At 36.6% G+C, this 26,904-nt stretch overlaps 1 protein-coding gene across 19 annotated transcripts in view; it reads right to left on the reverse strand.

The window, feature by feature from the left end:
* GPHN (gephyrin) overlaps positions 1 to 26,904 on the reverse strand; it is a 617,381-nt gene that overhangs the window by 108,646 nt on the left and 481,831 nt on the right. For all 19 annotated transcript variants that reach the window (XR_012329944.1, XR_012329943.1, XM_073800350.1 and 16 more), the window contains one exon: positions 12,300 to 12,437. Coding sequence is in view for 17 of the 19 variants with exons in the window: in XM_073800350.1 (XP_073656451.1) it covers positions 12,300 to 12,437 (138 nt within the window). In the remaining 2 variants the exon portion in view is untranslated. The remainder of the gene's footprint in view (positions 1 to 12,299; positions 12,438 to 26,904) is intronic.

The following is a 26,904-nucleotide window of genomic DNA, read 5'->3' on the forward strand; positions in this document are numbered from 1 at the left end:
TTTAAAATGACTTATAGCAGCCTAGGCTTCCAGAGGAGTCTCTGCTATTACTTAAATTCAGTTCTTCTTAAAAGGCAAGGACAAATCCAAGAGAAATGAAAACATATGTCCATGCAAAAACCTGTACACAAATACTAATTGCAGCAGTATTCATTAACAGTCAAAAGATGGAAACAATCCAACAGTCCATCAATTGATGAATGGATAAATAAAACATGGTATATACATAAAATGAAATATTACTTGGCCATAAAAAGGAGTGAGGTATTAATGGGAACTATAAAACATTGCTGAAAAGAAATTATAAAGAAGATACAAATAAATGGAAAGACATCCTTTGTTCATGGATTGAAAGACATAATATTCTTAGTGCCCATGCCATCTAAAACCACCTATGGATTCAATGTAATCTCAATAAAAATGCAAATGGCATTTTTTGCAGAAATAGAAAAATTCATCCTAAAATTCATATGGAATCTCAAGAGACCCCGAGCAGCCAAAACGATTATAAAGAAAGCAAAGTTGTAAGACTCACACTTCCTGATTTTATAACATATTACAAAGCTACAGTAAGAAAAACAGAGTGGCACTAGCATAAACACAGACAAATAGACTAATGGTTTGATAGTTAACTTTATGTGTCATCTTCACTGGCCATGAGATACCTAGATTAAACATTATTTCTGGGTGTGTCTGTGAGAGTTTTTCCAGATGAGATTAGTATTTGAATTGGTGGAATCAATAAAGTATATTGCCCTCCCCATTGTGGGTGGCATCATTCTATCCACTGGGCATCTGAATAGAACAAAAAGGTGGAGGAAAAAAATTGTCCCTTTTGCTTTCTGCCTGCCTGTTTGACCTGGGATGTTGGTCTTCTCTTGCCCTTGGATGGGCTTTATATCAACTCCCTTGGTTTGCAGCCTTTTGGACTTGGACTGGAATTATAACACCAGCTTTCCTGGGTCGCCAGCTTGCAGATGGCAAATCATGGGACTTCTCAGCCTCCATAATCATGTGAGTCAATTCCTCATAATAAATCTGTTCCTATATATATTCTGTTGGTTCTGTTTCTCTGGAGAACTCTGTCTAATACAAACGGAATAGAATAGAGAGCACAGAAATAAACACTCATGTATATGGTCAAATGACCTTTGACAAGGATATCAAGACCACTCAACAGGGAAAAGATAACCTTTTCAAAAAATGATGTTGGGAAAACTGGATAGCCACATTTGAAAGAATGAAGCTGGACTCTTTTATCTTCCACCATATACAAAACTTAACTCAAAAAAGATTAAAGACCTAAATGTAAAACCAACGACTATAAAACTCTTAGAAGAAAACACTGAGGAAAGGTTTCATGACATTGGATTTGGCAATGATTTCTTGAATATGACAACAAAAGCACAGGCAACTAAAGCAAAACTAGACACAGGGGACAACATCAAACTTAAAAACTCTTGTGCATCAAAGGATACTATCAACAGAGTGAAAAGGCAAACTTCAAAATGGGAGAAATATCTGCAAATCATATATCTGATAAGGGGTTAATCTCCTGAATACATAAAGAAATCCTACAACTCAAAAACAAACAGATCTAATAACCCAATTAAAAATGGGAAAGGCACCAGGAATAGGAGCCCCCAGAGCACTTGGCTTTGAAGGCCAGTGGGGCTTGATTGCAGGAGCTCCACAGGATTGGGAGAAATAGAGACTTCACTCTTTTTTTTAATACATCTTTATTGGAGTATAATTGCTTTACAGTGTTGTGTTAGAGAGACTTCACTCTTAAAGGGCACACACAAAATCTCACACACACCAGGACTAAAGGCAAAAGCAGTAATTTGATAGGAACCTGAGCCAGACGTACCTGCTGGTCTTGGAAGGTATCCTGGGGAGGCAAGGGGTGACTATAGCCCACCTTGGGGACAGAGACACTGGTGGAGGACATATCGGGGAGGATTCATCTGTGTGAGCTCTCCTGGAGGCTGACATTTTGCCACCAAAACCTGGCCCCACCAACAGCATGTAGGCTCCAGTGCTGGGATGCCTCAGGCCAAACAACAAACTGGATAGGGACACAGCTGCACCCATCAGCAGACAGGCTGCCTAAAGACTTCCTGAGCCCACAGCCACCTCTAGACACGTCCCTAAGCATGGCTCTGCCCCCTAGAAGACCAAGACCCAGCTTCACCAATCAGGGGGCAGGCACCAACTCTTCCTGCCAGGAAGCCTGCACAAGCCTCTAGACAATCCTCATCTACCAGGGGACAGACACCAGAGGCAAGAAAACTACAGTCCTGCAGCCTGCATATCGAGTCCACAGACAAAGGCCAGATACAGACCAGCTGGCCCCTGGCCCTTGGGTGACAAGAAGGGAGTGCACTGCTGGGACACATAGGACATCTCCCACAGAGGGCCACTTCTCAAAGGTCAAGAAACGTAACCAATCTACCACATATATAAAAATACAAATAGCAATTTAGACAAAATGAAGCAACAGAAGAAGATGTTTCAGACAAAGGAACAAGATAAAACCCTGGAAGAAGCACTAAGTGATGTGGAGAGAGTCAATCTACCCGAGAAAGTGTTCATGGTAATCATCGTAAAGATGACCAAAGAAGAGTTAACACCCATCCTTCTGAAGCTATTCCAAAAATTGCAGAGGAAGGAACACTTCCGAACTCATTCTATGAGGCCACCATAACCTTGATACCAAAACCACACAAAGATATCACAAAAAAAGAAAATTACAGGCCGATATCATTGATGCACATAGATGCAGAAATCCTCAAGAAAATACTAGCAAACTGACTCCAACAATACATTAAAAGGATCGTACACCATGATCAAGTGGGATTTATCCCAGGGATGCAAGGATTTTTCAATATCTGCAAATCAATCAATGTGATACACCACATTAACAAAGTGAAGAATAAAAACCATATGATTATCTCAACAGATGCAGAAAAAAGCTTTTGATAAAATTCATCATCCATTTATGATAAAAACTCCAGAAGTGGGCACAGAGGGAACATACCTCAACATAATAAAGGCCATCTATGAGAAACCCACAGCTAACATCACACTCAGTGGTGAAAAGCTGAAAGCATTTCCTCTAAGATCAGGAACAAGACAAGGATGACCACTCTGGCCACTTTTATTCAACATAGTTTTGGAAGTCCTAGTCACAGCAAACAGAGAAAAAAAAAGAGATAAAAGGAATCCAAACTGGGAAAGAAGTAAAACTGTCATTGTTTGCAGATGACATGATGCTATACATAGAAAATCCTAAAGATGCTACCAGAAAACTACTAGAGCTCATCAATGAATTCAGTATAGTTGCTAGGTACAAAATTAATATACAGAAATCTGTTGCATGTCTATACACTTAACAATGAAAGATCAGAAAGAGAAATTAAGGAAACCATCACATCAAAAAGAATAAAATACCTAGGAATAACCTACCTAAGGAGGCAAGAGACTGTACTCTGAAAACTATAAGACGCTGATGAAAGAAACTGAAGATGACACAAACAGATGGAAAGATATATCGTATTCTTGGATTGGAAGAATCAGTATTGTTAAAATTATCATACTACCCAAGGCAATCTATGGATTTAATGCAATCCCTATCAAATTACCAATGGCATTTTTCACATAACTAGAACAAAAAATTGAAAAATTTGTATGGAAACACAAAAGACCCCAAATAGCCAAAACCACCTTCAGAAAGAAGAACGGAGCTGAAGGAATCAAGATCCCTGACATGAGACTATACTACAAAGCTACAGTAATCAAAACAGTATGGTACTGGCACAAAAAAACAGACTTATAGATAAATGGAACAGGATAGAAAGCCCAGAAATAAACACATACACTTATGGTCTATTACTCTACCACAAAGGAGGTAAGAATATACAATGGAGAAAAGATGGTCTCTTTAATAAGTGGTGCTGGGAAACCACTTGTAACAGAATGGAATTAGAACATTCTCTAACACTGTATACAAAAATAAACTCAAAATGGATTAAAGACCTAAATGTAAGATCAGATACTATAAAACTCCTAGAGGAAAACACAGGCAGAACATTCTTTGACACAAATCACAACAATATTTTTTTGGATCCGTCTTCTAGAGTAATGGAAATAAAAAGAAAAATAAACAAATGGGACCTAATTAAACTTAAAAGCTTTTGCACAGCAAAGGAAACCATAAACAAAACAAAAAGACAAGCCATGGACTGGGAGAAAATATTTGCAAATGATGCTACTGACAAGGGATTAATTTCCAAAATATACAAACAGCTCATACAGCTTAATAAAAAAAAAAAAAAAAAACTGAACAACTTGATCAAAAAATAGGAAGAAGACCTAAACAGACATTGCTTTACAAAAGACATACAGATGGTCAACGGGCACATGAAAAGATTCTCAATATCACTAACTATTAGAGAAATGCAAATCAAAACTAAAATGACGCATCATCTCATACCAGTCAGAATGGCCATCATTAAAAAGTCTACAAATAATAAATGCTGGAGAGGGTGTGGAGAAAAAGGAACCCAATTACACTGTTGGTTGGAATGTAAATTGGTGCAGCCACTGTGGAGAACAGTATGGAGGTTCCTTAAAAAACTAAAAATAAGAGTTACCATATGATCCTGCAATCCCATTCCCGGGCATATATCCAGAGAAAACTCTGATTCAAAAAGATACATGCACCCCAATATCCATAGAAGCACTATTTATAATAGCCAAAACATGGAAGAAACCTAAACGTCCATCAACAGATGAGTGGATAAAGAAGTGGTGTATATACACAATGGAATATTACTCAGCCTTAAAAAAGAATGAAATGGGGCTTCTCTGGTGGCGCAGTAGTTGAGAGTCCGCCTGCCGATGCAGGGGACATGGGTTCGTGCCCCGGTCCGGGAAGATCCCACATGCCGCGGAGCAGCTGGGCCCGTGAGCCATGGCCGCTAAGCCTGCACGTCCAGAGCCTGTGCTCTGCAACGGGAGAGGCCACAACAGTGAGAGGCCCGCGTACCAAAAAAAAAAAAAAAAAAAAAAAGAATGAAATGATGCCATTCGCAGCAACATGGATGGACCTAGAGATTATCACATTAAGTGAAGTAAGTCATTCAGAGAAAGACAAATATCACTTATATGTGGACTCTAAAAAAATGATACAAATAAACTTATTTACAAAACTAAAATAGACTCACATAGAAAACAAAGTTATGGTTACCAAAGGGGATAGCAGGTGGGGGGAGAGATAAATTAGGAGTTTGGAATTAACGTATACACACTCCTACACATAAAACAGGTAAACAACAAGGACCTACTATATAGCAAAGGGAGCTATACTCAATATCTTTTAATTACCTATAATGGAAAAGAATCTGAAAAAGAATATACACACATATCTGAATATATATATACACACACATATATATATATCTGAATCACTTCGCTGTGCACTTGAAACTAACAGAACATTACAAATTAACTAAAATTAAAAAATTTTTAAAAATGGGAAAGGACTTGAATAGACATTTCTCTAAAGATGTATGAATAGCTAATAAACTTATGAAAAGATGCTCAACAACACTAATTATCAGGAAAATGCAAATCAAAATCACAATGAGATATCACCCCACATCCATAATTTGGCTACTATCAAAAAATCAGAAAATAAAAAGTGTTGATGAGAATGTAGAAAAATTGGAATCCTTATGTAATGTTGGTAGGATTGTAGAATAGTGCAACCAGCATGGAAGACAGAAGAAGTTTCCTCAGAAAATTAAAAATAGACCTACCATATGATCCATCAATCTCACTTCTGAGTAGATATCCCAAAGAATTGAAAGCAGGGTCTTGAAGAGATATTTGTACACCCATGTTCATATAGTATGGCTATTCATAATAGTCAACAGTTGGAAGCATCCCAAATGTCCATCAACAGATGAATGGATTAACAAATGTGGTGTATATATCTAAATACTGTCACATGGCACAACATGAACAGACCTTGAGGACATTATACTAAGTGATATAAGCTAGCCACAAAAAGACAAGTACTGTATGACTGCACTTATATAACATATCTAAAATAGTCAAATTATTAGAAATAATAAGTAGAGTGGTGGTTACCAGGGGCTGGGATGAGGAGGAAAAAGAGAGTTGTTGTTTAATGGGTAAAGAGTTTCACGCATCCAGTATGAAAAACTTTTGGAGATATGTTTCACAACAATGTGAATGTACTTAATGCCACTGAACTGTAATGGCTAAGATGATAAACTTTATATGTTTTTTTTACTACAGTAATATTTTAAAAAGGAATGAGATACTGATACATGCTACAACATGGACGAACTTTGAAAATATTATTCTAGGTAGAAAAAGCCAGTAATAAAAGACCACATATTATATGATCCCATTATGTGAAATGTCCAGAATAGGTAAATCCATAGAGATAAAAAGTAGGCTAATGGTTGCTTAAGGCTGAATGGTGGGCTGCGGGGACAGGAGGAGGCTGATAGCTAAAGGGGATGGGGATTCTTCTTGAGGTGAATATATTCTAAAACTGACTGTGGTGATGGCTGTACATATCTGTGAATATACTAAAAACTTCTGAACGGTATAATTTATGTGGGTGAATTATACTGTATATGAATTGTATTTCAGTAAACTTATTTTTTAAAGGGCAAGAATAAGAGGTTTTTTAAAAAAGAATATTTCTGTCATTTTAACATATAGCTGTATATAGAAGAGTCAAGAAAAGTCATATTTGAAGCACACATATACCATCTGGTCTTTATAGATCTTTAAAATATCTTGGAAAGAAAAATAAAACATTTCATTTGGAAAGAAAGAACAGCTTCATGCTTAAGGTTATCAATATAAATCTAGTAATAGAAAATTGGCCAGATTTTTATTTTGTACTCATGCTAAATATAGGGATTTCTATCTTTAAGGTAAATTAGATCCCTACTGGATTAGTTCTGCTTTTGGAGTTGGTATCAAGTTAACCTACCAGCAGAACTTACATCTCTTCAAAGAGAAAAACATGCATTACTTCAAGTTTTTTTCTAAAAGCCTGAGTAAGGCAAGGGAAAGGATTTGAAGAGAAAAACGCAATTGATTAGAAAATGCTAAGGACTCCCAGCTGGCAGCAAATACTTGAGAACTGAAGGAATAAACGTCAGGTACACCCCTCTGCTACAGCAGCAACTATATCCATATATCTCAGTAGGATTCAAGGATTAGACAATGGATAGCTCTTCCAAGCAGTCAATATTACATTTCATTCAATGATCGACTTTGGAACTTAAAGAGTATATAGTAGTGCTGCAAATTACTTTATCACATGGGGCAGTCTCTCTTGCATACATATAAATACTTAGATAGACGTTAAACCATCTCTTCTCTTTGCCCATAGGTGGAGCCCAAGTATTAGTGTTGAATAAACTTTGGGCACATGGTTTTAGAAAAGGAGCCAGGCAGCAGTAACTTCTCAACTAGATATTATGACTGTTTAGGCACTCATAAAGCCCCCTTGTGTGGGGCAGTTCTTTTTATAGTTACACAATTGAGTAAAATTAACTCACAGAAGAATCAGACCTATAATGCGGGCTGAATTATTCCTATGTCACAACCAGGTTGACTAATCTTCCTCTTTCATACCTCCTTCTATGCATATCATTATATATTTTCATATATATTTTTTTCTTTTAAAATATATTATAAATATATCTTGCTTTAGGTCAGAGACAGGGAGAACTACCTCTGTTGTGGTTAATATTCTAAAAAGGATACTTCACTGCTTTAAACTGAGTTCAGTAAACTTAAAGCTTCCTTGTCTAGAATTGCTTAAGTCTTTTGTGGAAATACAAAGAACTGAGGTCAGCGATGCTAAAGTCTTTGGTCATGAAATCTTAAAAAAAAGCCTAGCGCTTATAAAATAATGCTCCTAAGAAAGCAGAATCCTTTCTATTCAAAGATTATAGTTTTTCCATTGTTAACTGAACAATATTGGGGATTACAGGGAATTCTAGAATATTTTAATCTGCCTCAGCTACTGCCTCAGTAGCTAGTACTGTACCAAGTGTGAATTTGTAATGTGTTCATGTCACGCATTTTATAAGCAAAGATGAATCATAAATGGTAGTCTTGCAAATGTTATCTTCTATTGGTATTCCTCTCCCAAGAAACCAAAGTAAGGTATTTATAATCAGTGGAGCACTTGCTCCTTAAAGGCCTTGCTTGCAGATAGGAGCTGAAAATAGTAGATATGCTAAAGGGCAGACCAGAGACAATAGAAAATTCACCTGTAGTCAAAATAGGTTAAAACAAACAAACAATACACTTTACACATCTAGGCACTTACTTCAGAAGAATAATTTTCATACTGATTTGAGATGTGCTTTGCTATAATGGAATGAACAGTAGACTAGGAGTCAAGGATCTAGGTTCTAGTTGTTTTTAATCATAACAATTTGTCTAACTCTAAGAACATTATTATACCTCTTTGGTCCTAAATTCCTTTGTCTTTAAAGTAAGAGAGACTACCTGATCTCCAAGTTACCTTCTTATTGTAATATTGTAAGTATTTAATATATTATATGGTAACATTCCTTCACAGAGTTACCCTATATGTATGACCTTGAGAGCATCACTACCAGCACTTCTGTATACATGATTTATTCTTAGTTTTCTGGATTATTGTTGAACCTTCACAGACATATAAAAAGTAATTTTAGAGATCCTACAGTAGCAAACTGCCTCATAGATTTCAGTGGTTCTGGATCTCTCTTAGGAAACATGGGCTTTCCTCTACAGGCTTCTATAATTGTAGGTGTCAGAGTATTTGCAGAGGCAAAATATTTGGGATTTCAGAGAACTGTGAAGGCCTTTCAGTCCTCCTCACCCCTATGAAATTCAATAGTTAGAGGTGCATCTAGTTGAAATCAAAATGAACTATGAAGGTTTGCTCATTAAAATGCAAACATCCTCGGAAAAGATAACATTTAAAGTATAGTGAGAATGAGTTTCTAATCTTTTTTCTGGGGAGAAATTGCTTATCTTGAGTAAGAGAATTACAGGCCACATTTGACTCAAAACTCAATTTATAGTGATTCACATTTAGATCACTCAGCTTTTTATACCCGTGTTGTTTATTAGGGCACTTATGAGAGAGAGTGATCAAATATGTCAGTCATTGTTATTACAAAACGAATGAACAAAATGCTATGGGGACATGGAGGAAGGATACTTAACCCAGCTAGGGAAAGGGAGAAGTGGACACCAGAAATGTCTTCATGGAGGAGAGCTTCTTAAGCTTAATCTTAAAAAACATGTACTGGCAAAATGGGGAGATGTTGGTCAAAGGGTACAAACTTTCATTTATAAGATGAATAAATTCTGGGTATCTAAAGTACAGCATGGTGACTGTAGTTAACAATGCTGTATTGTATACTTGAAATTTGCTAAAAGAGTAAATCTTAAGTATTTTCACCATACATACACATACACAGAGTAACTATAAAGTGATAGATGTATTAATTAGCTTGATTATGGTAATTATTTCACAATGTATATATATATTAAATCATCATGTTGTATACCCTAAATATACACAATTTTAATTTATTAATTATACCTCAATAAAGTCAGAAAAAAAAGAATACATAGTGGCCAATTATAAAGGGCCTTATATGACATATCAAGGAGTTTGAATTTTATCTGGAGGTTATGAGGAATACTACTGAAGAGTTGTATGCAGGAATGTTAATATCAAATTTTGAACAGATAACTTTGGTATGCAATTGGAAAATGGATGTAAAGATGCTAATTGGGGGAGGGAAGCCTTTACAATAATCCAGAAAGTTAATAATAAAGACCTAAATTAAAATCATAGCAGTGGGGATGGCAAACAAGGGACAGATTCAACAGGACGTAGAGGAAATGAGTATTGTAGAAGTAAAGAAAATAAGTTTAATATTGGTCATGTTAAATTTACTCGCAGCAGGTATACATTTGTTGTAAGAGTTTGGAGCTCAGGCAAGGTCTGGGCAAAGATACAGATTTAGAAATCACTTAATAGTTGGTACTTGAAACAATTGGCATGTATGAGGTTATCTGAAGTGAATGTGTAAGATCTGAAAAGGGTCAGAGACAAACACTCTAAAGAAAGTTCATATTCAAGGAATTGACAAAGGAAGGCAAGCTTACAAAAGAGCCAGTAAAGGAGAAAATGTACCACATTGTTTATCTGTCCCTCTCCTGCACTACACAGTGAGATGCATGGGGTGGGGTTTTATTTTATTCATCTTTGCATTATCTGGACTTAACATAGTACCTGGAATTTAGATTTTTAATAGATAATTGTTAAACAAATTGAATTATGTTTCTATATATGGTGTTGTTTTCTAAACAACTAATTAAAGTGCCTAGGAGGTTTAATTATAATGCTCTTTTGCATTACAAATCGAGTTTGATCCAACTCAAAGGTTGAATGCAAACCTAACTATTATTTTTCATCATCATGCATGGAAACACTTGACAAGAAGTTAACCATCCATGAAGAGTTTGCTTACTTATGAGTGACAACTGATTTGATGAACAAATGAAGGGGAAACAAGCACATGAAAGGAAAAGAGAATCCACCTGACAGTATTATTTTTTTTCTAGAGGAGAAATAGAAATGGCCATTTCCAGTTCTGTTTTTTCCTTAAAAGGACTGGAATTTCTGTCTAAATGTGACTTGGCATCACAGTGAGATTTTTCTAAGGACTGATGTTAAGAGAAACTACCCTGATATTACAAGAGGCCAGGGATGGTTAACTTATTTTTATAACATGTAAATTTTTTCAACTTAATTTTACATACATATTTTCTGAAGATGTCTTAGTGTTGCTTGACATAAAAATATCTAAATATCTGTACTTAATAATAGAAAGAAACCTATTTCATTAAAATTGATTTCTGAAATTATGTAGTTAATTCCTAACTCCCCACTCTAGTCAGTTTTATTATCTTTATTTCCTTTAATGAGGAATAAAACAAAAACAAAAGAAAAGGTTTAAACCTAATGATAACATATCTAAAAGAATGTAAGTCAAAGATGTAGGATAGGTGTAAGTTATGTAAAAATAATTTTTGTCTAAGTCGGGTCAGGGATCAAAGAGCTAGAATTTGGCATTTAATATTTCACTAATTTTAGGCCTTTTAATTTTCACATAATTTGTTACTTTATCTACTATTGTTTTTTATATTTTAACACTGGAAGAAGAGCACTATTATGTAGTAAAAATAAGAATGTTAAGTCTTGTTTTTTTTTCTTTTTTGGCCGTGCCACGCATCTTGCGGGATATTAGCTCCCGGAGCAGGGATTGAAGCCGGGCCACTGCCATGAAAACGCCAAGCCCTAACCACTGGACTGCAAAGGAATTCCCAAGAATGTTAAGTCTTGAGCCTTAATCCTATTCCTTTTCTGCTGTTCTGAGTTTGAGTTTTCTTGTAGAAAAATTATGGTGTCTGTATAGATGCTCTCTAATGTTCATTGAAATTTGAATATTTTATGATCTGTGAATAAAGTCCTTTATTTGTAAAAGCAATCCTTTTGTATTGTTTTTATCTGTATAACAAAAACAATTAAGAAACTATAATTTATTCAGATTGCACCTGAACTGAATTTTTAGAAAGGGAAGTAGTTGATTAAAAACTGAAAACACTGGGGAAAACTACCCTTCCATTATCTTTCCACAAGCTGGTCTCAATGTACTACTAAACTAAGAGCAGAAAATAAGAAATATGAAGCAGAAAAACTGAGATCGGACTGGTTGCTCAGTGATCCATAGATAAATTAACGTAGTATTTACATTTTACATTTAAAGACATGATTTCCACAAATGAAAATAATTACGAGACACATTAGTTATCTCCCATTTCTGTCAGAAAGGACATAAGGCAGACTCACAGTCAACTGTTTTTCTCACTCAGGGCTGACAGCCCTTTCTTTAGAGTATTGGTATTTTGATGAACAGGAGAAACACTGTTGACTTTTTCCTTTTTTTTTTTTTCTTTATGTAAAGGAAGCTTTATGGGTATTTTACTCTGTATACCATTAAGGTTGATCTTAGAGTTGAGTAGAAATAAGAAGCAAAAAGCAAGATGATGATAATTGCAGTAATGATTAATAACATTTCTCTTTCAGGAAAACTGTGTATTAGTGTTAGATGAATCTTATTTGGAAAAAAATGAAAATAAAAGGCAATGGGCAAATATAACAGTACCTCGGTAGTTGATGATTTCTGTCCCAAGCACCGGAGTCATCTCCAGGACTGTGATAAAGGCTTTGTCCATAGATGTTAGAGGAAAAGGAGACATGCGGTGTCTTCTAGCCACCTTGGTGATATCAACAGCACTGTGACCTAAACAGGAAGATAATTAACTAAGAATATGATGCTGAAACACTGATTAAAAAGTGGGAAAGGCTTATAAATATCAACAATTCTCAATTTCATGTGTCCAGAAATGAAGATTACAAGGTGAGAAACTTTTTCCTGCTTCCAAAATATAGCCTGCTTTGGTGGAACATTAAATCAAGTTAGTAATGTTACATCATGTATCAAAAGTTGGTGAAATTTAATGATGATATTGGCTAATCCTTTTTTTGTTTTTTTGCGGTATGCGGGCCTCTCACTGCTGTGGCCCCTCCCGCCGCGGAGCACAGGCTCCGGACGCGCCGGCCCAGCGGCCATGGCCCACGGGCCCAGCCGCTCCGCGGCATGTGGGATCCTCCCGGACCGGGGCACGAACCCGCGCCCCCTGCATCGGCAGGCGGACCCCCAACCACTGCGCCACCAGAGAAGCCCTGGCTAATCCTTTTTGAGTGCTTAACTATGTGCCATGGCACTATTCTAATTAATCTTCACAACAACCTAAAGGGAGCCATCATTATTATCCTTTATTACAGATGAGGAAAAAGAGGTTTACATATCTTGGCCTAAATCGCAAAGCTAGAAGCTGAAGAGCCAGGATTCAAACCTAGGTAGCCAGGCTTTAGAGTCCATGTCCTTAACTACTATACTGTTTGAACACTTAATGAGCTAGTTAGTGAACTGAAATATACAAACTTGAATTTATTCAGAATTTCATAGGAAATTTTCTTTCTTCTAAAAGCATAGAAAAATATTATTATTTACTCACTCCCCATGTAACCTTAGCTAGTCCCCTGGCGTTAATACCACCCATACACTAAACTCCCTAATTTTATATCTCCAACCTCAACCTCTACCTTCACCTCTATACTTATATGTCATCCAAATAGCTGGGGGATAACAGCGTATATCTACAAGCTTATAAATCATCAAATATGCACTTGAATGTGCAACAGGCAATTCAAACTTAACATGCTCAAAATCAAACTCTTGATTCCCCACCCTCCTAACCTACCTGCACGATGTCTTATTCTCTTGCAATTCCCATCTCAGCAAATAGAAACTCTACTCACTCAGTTATTAATCCAAAACCTTGGTGACATCTTTGATTCTTCTAGTTTTGTCAGAACCATATCTAAACTGCCATTAAAATGTCTCTAGAATCTGATCATTACTCACCATCTCTACAATTATTACAATAATTGGAACCATCATTTATTTCCTGGGAAATTGAATAGTGTCCTAACTTGTCTCCTTCCTTCTATCCTTGTCCCATTACAGTTTATTCTCCACACAGTAGTTACAACGCTCCTTTTAAACTGTAAGCTGAATTGTGCTAATCTCTGCTCACAACTCTCCATGACTTTCCATTTCATTCAGAGTAAAATCTTTGCTATGGCCCTCAAAGCCCAACATATTATAGCCTACACTGTTCTCTTCTCCTATCATTTCACCCTTATTCAATGTGCTCTAGCCAAACTGGTTCGTTCCTTGTCTGAGAATGCCAAATACATCTTTCTTTAGGGTCTTCATACTTGCCATTTCCTCTACTTGGACCATTCTTCCCCAGATATTATGGTTCCATTCATCCCTCATTTCTTTCAGGTCTTTGCTAAAGGATCACCTAATCAGAGGCCTTTGTTAAACATCCTGCATAGAATATTACCTACCATCACTCTCTATTCTCCTTACCCTACTTTACTTTTCTTCACGGGAAAAAAAAAAAAAAAATATATATATATACATACATATATATACACACCTATACACATATATATTGATATTTATATACCTATAATATATATTTATACTTATTTGTTTATAACCTTCTTAGTAGAATGTAAGCTCCATGACAGCAGCAACTTTGTCTTTTTTATTCACTGTTGTCATCCCCAAAACCTAGAACAGTATCTGGCACATATTAGGCAATAAAAAATAAATAGTTGTTGACCTAATAAATGAATCATTTAATGACAAAAAGGAAATTCTTAGAGCACAATAAACAACTTGGCCCATGCATAAACAACTTGGCCCAAAGGGTAAACATAAAAGGAGTAACTGCAAACACTGTTGCTTGGCTATTGTAACTGATATCCACAATTCGCTTCTTCCATAGCCACCTTTCAGGTAAGACTGGCCATACGATATAGTTCCAGCCAGTGAGATGTAGGAAGAAGTCCCTGGGGCAGGCTTCCTACTACAAATAAAAAGATAAAGAGATAAAGCTTTAAGAGGAGAGCATGGTTAGATACTGGGAGGTGCCATAGCCATTTTTCAACCATGAGGATAGAAACCCACACATAAGTATTGGAAACACGAGAATAAAAAGAGGCAGAGTCTCTGATGACAATACTGAGCTGCTGTACAAGCCCTGGACTGCCTGCCTCCAGACTTTTTATATGTGAGACAAATAAGCTCCTATTTCTTTAATCCACTTTATGATTGTATATATTCCCCTGCAGTCTGTAAGTTCCTGGTCACTGCAATTTATTAAATTTAGTCCTCCTACCCAAACCCCAGCAGCTGCTTCAGACATATTCACTGAACTGACTTACAGGAACTGTCCCAAAGAGTTTTCATTCTAAGACAAATGACATTGTCATAAGTAGTCAAAGAAAAAGACATACAATATGCTTATACTTATTTCTCACCCATGGGTAATCACAAAATTACAAAATTTTCAAAGCTTGAAGGACCTTAGAAATTATTTAGTGCTAAATATGAAAAATTTTTTCTACTTTAAGGTGAACACTTAAAGAAGGATTATGTATGATTTATCATTTACCTATAATTGAAACATAAATTTATTCATAACTCACTTTCACTACAGTCCCTGCCACATCATTAAATATCAATAAATACATATTGTCACAACCAGTGTAACTGAAGAGAATGATAGATAGGTGTTTCTATAGACCCTTTTATTCGGGTTTATAGATCTCAGATCTGATCTTTTCTAAGATATTGTTTAGTTTCTTTATGGTGAAAATTGTGTACAATCTTATAAAAGCTGTGCTTTTAAAATGTTTGGTTTCTGAGGAGAAAATTGTACTTTATTAGAAAGCAAGTTTGATTATCAGTGATACACACATCCATTCAACAAATATTTATTGAGTGCATTTTATGAGCCAGGCACAGTTACACCCTTGGTATACAAAGAGTAAGATACACCCTGCCATGAAGAATGTTTCAGCTCAGCAGAAAGGAAAGACATGTAAGTGAATTAAAAAATAAGGGCAGGAGGACAGTAAACAAATGGATGGTTCTCTAACTATAGAGATTGATATTTTTTTAAATTGGAAATTGCATACCAATTTCCCCCAGCCTGGAAAAATCTTTCCTGTCTTTAAGATAATTTTGTACCTTGTTTATATCTTTCTTATGGCACCTACCACTTTCTAATGTTATAGACATTTAAATATTTGCCTTACCTATGCTAGTCTATCATAAACTCCTTGAAGGCAGAACCTGTATCTTATTAATCTGTGTATCCTTTGCTACTTTTAGAGCAATGCTTTCCTTATACTAACAGTAGGTACTGAATAAACGAGGTATGAATGAATAGCAAATCCTTCAAACAAAGCTAAAAGTTGGGAAGGAAGATTCAAAGTTGCACTTCCTGTTCTGCCCTTTGTGTCTCTAGGTCCTTTCATATTTACAAACTCTCTGTCACAAAGTGACAGATAAATAATCCATATTGCTAGATAAATAATCCAAACTTTGATGCTAATGGGTTAATATTGGTCCCTCACTAAACTATTTGCATGTTATCACAGGGGCTTTCTGGATATAAAATAAATTAACTGAAAGAAATGTCTCAAAAGAGGAGTATTTTAATTCTCTGGCACATTAGCAGATACGTGTGTGTGTGTGTGTGTGTGTGTGTGTGTGTGTGTGTGTGTGTGTATGTGTATGTGTGTGTTCTCAACAAGTGTTCACTGAGCACCTTCTATGTGCCAAGTGGCTTCTTCCCACTCAAGACCCACCCACGGTCACATAGTAGAAATAGTCAGCTACTTCACCAATAAAGAAGGGCTACCTTATTTGTGTAAATATGAGAAAAACAGTATTGTTACCTTCTACACACAAGAATAAAATGATATAGATAACAGCTGCTCTTTTTAAAATTGAAGTATAATTTACAATGTTGTGTTAGTTTCAAGTATACAGCTAAGAATATATATATATATATTCTATTTCAGATTCTTTTCCATTATAGGTTATTACAAGATACTGAGTATAGTTCCCTGTGCTCTACAGTAGGTACTTGTTGTTTACCTATTTTATATACACTACTGTGTATATGTTAACCCCAAACTCCCAATTTATTCCCCCCCCCCGCCATTATCCCTTTTGCTAACTATAAGTTTGTTTTCTATGTCTGTGAGTCTATTTCTGTTCTGTAAATAAGTTTATTTGTATAATATTTTAAGATTCCACAAATAAGTGATAACATATGATATTTGTTTTTGTCTGGCTTACTTCACTTAGTATAATCATCTCTTGGTCCATCCATGTTGCTGCAAATGGCATTATTTCATTCTTTTTTATGGCTGAATAGTATTCCATTATATCTATATCTATATCTATATATATCTATATCTACACACACACACACACACACACACACACACACACACACCATCTTCTTTATCCATTCATCTGTTGATGAACATTTAGGTTGCTTCCATGTCTTTGCTATTGTAAACAGTGCTGCAAGGAACACTGGAGCACATGTATCTTTTTGAATTAAGAGTTTTCTCTAGATATACGCCCAGAAGTGGGATTGCAGGATTATATGGTAACTCTTATTTTTAGTTTTTTAAGGAACTTCCATACTGTTCTCCACAGTGGCTGCACCAATTTACATTCCTACCAACAGTGTAGCTGGGTCCCTTTTTCTCCACATCCTCTCCAGCATTTATTATTTGCAGGCTTTTTAATCATGGCCATTCTGACTGGTGTGAGGCAATACCTCATTGTAGTTTTGATTTGCATTTCTCTAATAATTAATAGCTGCTCCTTTTACGTAAATAGAATTAATATATAACATTAACATACCTAGTTCTGTTGTATCCCTCACCACATGTAGGATGACTATGTGACCACATAAGATTCCATTTAACAAAAGACTGTAGCTAACGTAAGTTTGAAAACCACTGATCTAGGTGATGCAGTACTCTCACGTTCAGATCAAAAGTGGATAAGCCATGCTTGAGGGACAGCACCAGGGACACACACACAGAGCCACTGGCAGCTGGAGGCACAGGCTGAGGATGCACAGCACTCACATGTATAGCTCAGGGGCTCTTATGCAGGCCTCCCATGGGCTGGCATGGTGAGGCCCATTTTTGGAAGGCATACATTTCCAAAATAAATCTGGTAAGCAAATAGTTATGTTTCCTTCTTTTGTTTCCATAAAAAAAAAATTTCAACTATTTTTTGATGTTGACACCAGTGACTGACAAGAAGCTTTAAAATGAAAGCTTCACGAAATTTAAGAATAGTTGCCTCTGACTTCTCCTATTTTGCAAGTTAAAACCCCAAAGCACTTCTAACAGTCCTGGGCCACTGAAGAACTGACTCAGACAGGAAAAAGCACCATGAAATGTTCTCCCTCACACCCCAGCCCTCTTCTTGATTCTGAGCTCAGCATAGAAATCTGATAGAAGAGAAAAAAACTGGGGAAAAAAAGTATGCACTCTTGTCTCTGAAGGCCAGATGGGTTATAGCCTAGCAGCCAGTTTTCACTGAGTGGTCCATAAATCCATCTACAAAGAAGTAGGAAAGGAAGGAAAGAATAATTTTTAAAAAGAAAGAAGGTTATAACAAAAGGAAGTTGCGGTTTTGGACAGAGAAAATATCCAAAATTTGGATACAGTTTTTCCTATAAAGCAAAAGCTATTTCCCGGCCACAAACATATCCTGATGACTACCTTACAAATGAATACCAACAGTCACAAAGATAATCTGTGACTGTACTAGCTCCATTCAATTTAGGTAAACTACTGGGTTGGCCAAAAATTTCCTTTGGTTTTTAAGTAGAAATAAAAGACATACTTTTCATTTTCACCAAGAACTTTATTGAACTACATATTCACTGTTTTGTTCCACAACCTTCTGCCATTATTCAGGCAACTTCATAATTCCTTCGTCCCAAAACTTTTTATCTTTTTGAGCAAAGAACTGTTCCAGGTGCCTTTTACAGTCTTCCAGAGAATTGAAATATTTTTCATTAAAAAATTTTGTAAAGACCGAAATAAATGGAAATCTGAAGGTGCAATGTCTGGTGAATACGGCAGATGAATCAGAACCTCCCAGCCAAGCCGTAACAGTTTTTGCCTGCTCATCAAAGAAACTTGTGGTCTTGCGTTATCCTGATGGAAGATTATGCATTTTCTGTTGACTAATTCTGGACGCTTTTCGTCGAGTGCTGCTTTCAGTGGGTCTAACTGGGAGCAGTACTTGTTGGAATTAATCATTAGGTTTTCTGGGAAAAGCTGATAATAGAGGACTCCCACCATATACACAACATCACCTTCTTCGGATGAAGACCGGCCTTTGGTGTGGTTGGTGGTGGTTCATTTAGCTTGCCCCACCATCTCTTCCATTACACATTATTGAACAATGTCCACTTTTCATAGCCCGTCACAATTTGTTTTAAAAATGAAATGTTTTTGCTATGTTTAAGTAGAGAATTGCGTGAGGAAATACGGTCAAGAAGGTTTTATTTGCTTAATTTACGTGGAACCCAAACACCAAAATGATTAACATAACCAAGCTTGTGCAAATGATTTTCAATGCTTGATTTGGATATTTTGAGTATGTCGGCTATCTCCCACAAGGTATGATGTTGATTGTTCTCAATGAAAGTCTCAATTTGATCGCTATCAAGTTCAAGTGGTCTACCCAACCTTGGAGCATTGTCCAGCGAGAAATCTCCAGCGCAAAACTTCTCAAAGCACTTTTGACATGTTCCATCAGTCACAGCACCTTCTCCATACACTGCACAAATCTGTTTTTGGGTCTCAGTTGCGCTTTTACCTTTCTTGAAATAAAAAAGCCTAATATGCCAAAAATGTTGTTTTCTTCCATCTTCAATATTAAAATGGCTACACAAAAATTCATTAATTTTGATAAGTCTTTTTTAAAATGCATGCTGATAATGACAGCTGTCACAATACAATCTAACAAAATTGTTTCAAATGAAGTTAAAGACAACTAAGCCCTCCTAGAGCCATCTTACGGAAAAAAACGAACTAACATTTCGGTCAACCCAATATAAAACAAAACAAAACTAACAAACATATGGAAATATGGGTCCTACTGAGATTATTGTGTTCAAAGAAATATTTACTTAAACTTATAATAGTTTATAAAAATATATCTTTATTGAAGTATAACTGCTTCACAATACTGTGTTAGTTTCTACTGTACAACAAAGCGAATCAGCCATATGCGTACACATGGTCCCGTATCCCCTCCCTCTTGAGCCTCCCTCCCATCCTCCCTATCCCACCCCTCTAGGTCATCGCAAAGCATCGAGCCGATCTCCCTGTGCTACGCTGCTGCTCCCCACCAGCCAACTATTTTACATTTGGTAGTGTATATATGTCGATGCTACTCTCACTTTGCCTCAGCTTCGCCCTCCCACCCCATGTTCTCAAGTCCATTTTCTATGTCTACCTCTATTGCTGCCCTGAAACTAGGTTTGTTGGTACCATTTTTTTTTTTTTTTTAGATTCCATATATATGTGTTAACATACGGTATTTGTTTTTCTCTTTCTGACTTACTAAACTCCGTATGACAGACCCTAGGTCCATCCACCTCACTACAAATAACTCAATTTCGTTTCCTTTTATGGCTGAGTAATATTCCATTGTATATACGCACCACACCTTCTTTATCCATTCATCTGTCAATGGAAATTTAGATTGGTTCCATGTCCTGGCTATTGTAAATAGTGCTGCAGTGAATATTGTGGTACATGTCTCTTCTTGAATTATGGTTTTCTCAGGGTATATGCCCAGTAGTGGGATTGCTGGGTCATACGGTAGTTCTATTTTTAGTTTTTTAAGGAACCTCCATACTGTTTTCCATAGTGGTTGTATCAATTTACATTCTCACCAACAGTGCAGGGGGGTTCCCTTTTCATCACACCCTTTCCAGCATTTACTGTTCCTAGATTTTTTGATAATGGCCATTCTGACTGGCATGAGGTGATACCTCATTGTAGTTTTGATTTGCATTTCTCTAATAATTAGTGATGTTGAGCATCTTTTCATGTGTCTCTTCGCCACCTGTATGTCTTCCTTGGTGAAAAGTCTATTTAGTTCTTCTGCCCATTTTTTTTTTTTTTTTTTTTTTTTGTGGTACGCAGGCCTCTCACTGTTGTGGCCTCTCCCGTTGCGGAGCACAGGCTCCAGATGCGCAGGCTCAGTGGCCACAGCTCAGGGGTCTAGCCGCTCTGCGGCATGTGGGATCTTCCCAGACCGGGGCACGAACCCGTGTCCCCTGCATTGGCAGGCGGACTCTCAACCACTGCGCCACCAGGGAAGCCCTTTCTGCCCATTTTTTAACTGGATTGTTTGTTTTTTTGATATTGAGCTCCATGAGCTGTTTGAATATTTTGGAGATTAATCCTTTGTCTGTTGTTTCATTTGCAAATATTTTCTCCTATTCTGAGGGTTGCCTTTTTCTCTTGTTTATGGTTTCCTTTGCTATGCAAAAGCTTTTAAGTTTAATTAAGTCCCATTTGTTTATTTTTGTGTTTATTTCTGTTACTCTAGGAGGTGGGTCTAAAAAGATCTTGCTGTGGTTTATGTCAAAGAGTGTTTTTCCTACGTTTTCCACTAAGAGTTTTATAGTGTCTGGTCTTACATTTAAGTCTTTAATCCATTTGGAGTTTATTTTTGTGTATGGTGTTAGATAGTGTTCTAATTTCATTCTTTTACATGTAGCTGTCCAATTTTCCCACTTATTGAGGAGGCTGTCTTTTCTCCACTGTATGTTCTTGTCTCTTTTGTCATAAATTAGGTGTCCATATGTGCATGGGTTTCTTTCTGAGCATTCTATTCTGTACCATTGATCTATATTTCTGTTTTTGTGCCAGTACCATAGTGTCTTGATTACTGTAGCTTTGTGGTATAGTTTGAAGTCAGGGAGCCTGATTCCTCCAATTGCATTTTTCTTTCTCAAGATTCCTTTGGCTATTCGGGGTCTTTTGTGTTTCCATACGAATTGTAAAATTTTTTGTTCTAAAACTGTGAAGAATGCCATTGGTAGTTTGATAGGGATTGCATTGAACCTGCAGATTGTTTTCGGTAGTATAGTCATTTTCACAGTATTGATTCTTCCAATCCAAGAACATAGTATATTTCTCCACCTGTTTATGTCATCTTTGATTTCTTTCATCAGTGTTTATAGTTTTGAGTACAAGTCTTTCGCCTCCTTAGGCAGGTTTATTCCTAGGTATTTTATTCTTTTTGTTGCAATGGTAAATGGGAGTGTTTCCTTAATTTCTTTCTGATTTTTCGTTGTTGGTGTATAGAAATGCCAGAGATTTCTGTGCATTTTGTATCCTGCAACCTTACCAAATTCACTCATTAGTTCTTGTAGTTTTCTGGTGGCATCTTTTGGAATGTCTATCATTGGCAAACACTGACAATTTTACTTCTTTTTTTCCAATTTGTATTCCTTTTACTGCTTTTTCTTCTCTGACTGCTGTGGCTATGACTTCCAAAACTCTGTTGAATAAGAGTGGTGAGAGTGGACATCCTTGTCTTGTTGCTGATATTAATGGAAACGCTTTCAGTTTTTCACAATTGAGTATGTTGCTTGCTGTGGGTTTGTCACATATGGCCTTTATTATGTTGAGGTAGGTTTCCTCTATGCCCATTTTCTGGAGTGCTTTTATCATAAATGGGTGTTGAATTTTGTCAAATGCTTTTTCTGCATCTATTGAGATGATCGTATGGTTTTTATTCCTTAATTTGTTAATGTGGTGTATCACATTGATTGATTTGTGTATATTGAAGAATACTTGCATCCCTGGGATAAAGCCCACTTGATCATGGTGTATGATTCTTTTAATGTGCTGTTGGATTCTGTTTGCTAGTATTTTGTTCACGATTTTTGCATCTATGTTCATCAGTGATATTGTTCTATAATTTTCTTTTTTTGTGATATCTTTTTCTGGTTTTGGTATCAGGGTGATATGGTGGCTTCATAGAATGAATTTGGGAGTGTTTCTCCCTCTGCAATTTTTTGGAAGACTTTGAGAAGGATTGGTGTTAGCTCTTCTATAAATGTTTGATAGAATTCGCCTGTGAAGCCATCTGGTCCTGGACTTTTGTTTGTTGGATGATTTTTAATTATGGTTTCAATTTCAGTGCTTGTGATAGGTCTGTTTATACTTTCTAATTCTTCCTGGTTCGGTCTTGGAAAATTGTACCTTTCCAAGAATTTGTGCATTTTTTCATGGTTGTCAATTTTATTGGCATATAGTTGTTTGTAGTAGTTTCTTATGATCCTCTGTATTTCTGCAGTGTCAGTTGTGATTGTTCCTTTTTCATTTCTAATTTTATTGATTTGCGTCCTCTCCATTTTTTTTTTTTTAACATCTTTATTGGAGTACAACTGCTTTACAGTGGTGTGCTAGTTTCTCTCCCTTTTTTCTTGATGAATCTGGCTAAGGGTTTATCAATTTTGTTTACCTTCTCAAAGGACCAGCTTTTAGTTTTATTGACCTTGCTATTGTTTTCTTCATTTCTATTTCATTTATTTCTGCTCTGATCTTTATGATTTCTTTCCTTCTACTGACTTTGGGTTTTCTTTGTTCTTTTTTCTCTAGTTGTTTTAAGTGTAGGGTTAGATTGTTTATTTGAGATTTTTCTTGTTTCTTGAGGTGAGATTGTATTGCTATAAACTTCCCCCTTAGAACTGCTTTTGCTGTGTCTCATAGGTTTTGTGTTTCCATTGTCATTTGTTTCTATGCATTTTTAAATTTCTTCTTTGATTTCTTCAGTGATCTCTTGGTTATTTAGTAGTGCACTGTTTAGCCTCCATGTATTTGTGTTTTTTACAGTTTTTTTTTTTGCTGTAATTGATTTCCAATCTCATAGCACTGTGGTCAGAAAAGATGCTTGATACAATTTCAATTTTCTTAAATTTTCTGAGGCTTGATTTGTGACCCAAGATGTGATCTATCCTGGAGAATGTGCCATGTGCACTTGAGAAGAAAGTGTATTCTGCCACTTTTGGGTGGAATGTTCTATAAATATCAATTAGATCTATTTGGTCTATTGTGTCATTTAAAGCTTGTGTTTCCTCATTTATTTTCTGTTTGGATGATCTGTCCATTGGTGTAGTGGGGTGTTAAAAGTCCCCTACTATAATTGTGTTACTATAAATTTCTCCTTTCATGGTTGTTAGCATTTGCCTTATGTATTGAGGTGCTCCTATGTTGGGTGCATAAACATTTATAATTGCCATATCTTCTTCTTGGATTGATCCTTTGATCATTATGTAGTGTCCTTCCTTATCTCTTGTAACAGTCTTTATTTTAAATTCTATTTTATTTGATACTAGTATTGCTACTCCAGCTTTTTCTTTGTTTTTGTTTGTTTTTGTTTTTCTTTTTGCGGTACACGGGCCTCTCACTGTTGTGGCCTCTCCCATTGCGGAGCACAGGCTCTGGATGCACAGGCTCAGAGGCCATGGCTCACGGGCCCAGCCGCTCCGCGGCATGTGGGATCTCCCTGGACCGGGGTACGAACCTGTGTCCCCTGCATCTGCAGGCGGACTCTCAACCACTGTGCCACCAGGGAAGTCCCCAGCTTTTTTTTTTGATTTCCATTTGCAGGGAATACTTTTTCCATACCCTCACTTCCAGTCTGTATGTCTGTAGGTCTGAAGTGGGTCTCCTGTAGACAGCACATATATGGGTCTTGTTTTTTTGCATTCAGCCAGTCTGTGTCTTTTGGTTGGGGCACTTTATCCATTTACATTCAAGGTTATTATCGATATGTATGTTCCTATTACCATTTTCTTAATTGCTTTGGGTTTGTTTTTGTGGGTCTTTTTCTTCTCTTGTGTTTCCCGCTTAGAGAATTTTCTTTAGCATTTGTTGTAAAGCTGGTTTGGTAGTGCTGGATTCTCTTAGCTTTTCCTTGTCTGAAAAGCTTTTGACTTCTCCATTGAATCTGAATGAGACCCTTGCTGGGTAAAGTCATCTTGGTTGTAGGTTTTTCTCTTTCATCACTTTAAGCATATCCTGCCACTCCCTTCTGGCCTGCAGAGTTTCCGCTGTAAAATCAGCTGATAACTTTATGGGGATTCCTTTGTATGTTATTTTTTGTTCTTCCCTCGCTGCTTTTAATAATTTTTCTTTGAATTTGTTAGTTTGATTAATATGTGTCTTGGTGTGTTTTTTTCCAGGTTTTATCCTGTATGGGACTCTCTGCGCATCCTGGACTTGGGTGACTACTTCCTTTCCCATGTTAGGAAGTTTTCCACTATAATCTCTGCAAATATTTTCTCAGACGCTTTCTTTTCCTCTTTATCTTCTGGGACCCCTATAATGTGAATGTTGGTGCGTTTAGAGTTGTCCCAGAGGTCTCTGAGATTGTCTTCAATTATTTTCATTCTTTGTTCTTTATTCTGCCCCTTGGCAGTTATTTCCACTATTTTGTCTTCCAGCTCACTTATTCATTCTTCTGCCTTATTGTTATTGATTCCTTCTAGTGCATTTTTCATTTCAGTTATTGTGTTGTTCATCTCTGTTTGTTTGTTCTTTAGTTCTTCTAGATCTTTGTTAAACATTTCTTGTATTTTCTCAATCTGGGCCTCCATTCTACTTCCAAGATTCTGGATCATCTTTACTATCATTACTCTGAATTATTTTTCAGGTAGATTGCCTATTCCCTCTTCATTTATTTGGTCTTGGTGGTTTTTACCTTGCTCCTTCATCTGTGACATATTTTTTGCCGTCTCTCTCTCTCTTTTTTTTTTTTTAATGAGTGGGATTGTGTTCCTGTCTTTCTGGTTGTTTGGCCTGAGGCTTCCAACACTGCAGTTTGTAGGCTATTGGGTAGAGCTGGGTCTTGGTGCTGAGATGAGGAACTCCATGAGACCTCACTCCAATGAATATTCCTGGAGGTCTGAGGCTCTCTGTTAGTCCAGTGGTTTGGACTCAGAGCTCCCACTGCAGGAGCTTCTGCCTGACCCCAGGCTTGTGAACCAAGGTCCCGTAAGCCGCTGGTTCGCTTTGGGGTTCCTCCCATCTCCTTGGGCATCAGAGTCCCCCATCAGCGGTGAGCAGGTGCCCTAGTGGTGGGGGGACGCTCTAGATAATTTTTTGATGTGTTCATGGGGGGAGGTGAGCTCCATGTCCTCCTACTCCACCATCTTGAGCTGATCAAATCTAAACTTATAACAGTTTAGCTGGTGATGTATGGTAATGATAATTTGTAGGTAGACTGGCTACTTTGAGAAAAATAAACTACAAAGTACTTTAGGATATGGGATCTTTATATGGGAGTAGGGATGGTGATGGGGAGTGGAAGTCTAGACATCTTCCCTACTCATAGATGTCCGACCTAAGCAAAGAGTAACAGGCTGAATTATTATAATATCTAAATTGACAACATTCTTATATGATGGGTTTAATTTTCTGAAGTAGATTTTCAGGATTAAAGCAATTCTAAATTAGCCACAGATTGATGATCTAGAGGTTTCTCTAATAAGCCTAGGTTTCCATTAGTAGAACTTAACTTGTCTCTTTTATATTTTCCCGTGTTTAGGTCCAGACATGGGGTTGATTATATGTGAGTTCAGAATCTTTGCAGGTAAAGTACTCAAAATATTATTGAGATTTCCTATTTTCCATGCAGCATTTATAATCACTAAGAAGACTATATATGATGTTCACTCAAGATTGCCATCATCAAAGATATATTTAAATACTAATGGCAATGTCTATGATGTACAAGGCCTTCAAAGGGACAAAAAAGTACAAATGGATTCCTTTCTACTGAGCAAACCAGGGATCTTTGTTATACAGCAGTAATCTTTTTCTTATGGCATGGCCATCTTAAATGAAGCTGTTCATACCAATGGAATGACTTTTTCCCACTTCAAATGCATCCTTTTTAACCTTCCAATTCTTAATATACAATGTTTCACCTTGGCTTGAAAATCCATTTTTTAAATTAGAAGTAAATGAAGATTGAGAGAATCAAAAAAATAAAAAAGAAGTAAATGAAGAAAAGATGCTTTCAGGTGACAGAGTATAATAGAAACAAGATGTTCATGCAGGTTCTTCTTGATTGAATTCAAAACCTCAAGAGAAAAGTTTATTCTTCAAAACAATCAATAAAAGAGTTCTCCAAACTACTTAAAGTGTAAATCATTATTCATTCCTTAGATACAGAAAATCTCACGGGAGAGACCTGGTCT

Source organism: Tursiops truncatus, chromosome 2, assembly GCF_011762595.2.
Source record: "Tursiops truncatus isolate mTurTru1 chromosome 2, mTurTru1.mat.Y, whole genome shotgun sequence".
Lineage (NCBI taxonomy): Eukaryota > Metazoa > Chordata > Mammalia > Artiodactyla > Delphinidae > Tursiops > Tursiops truncatus.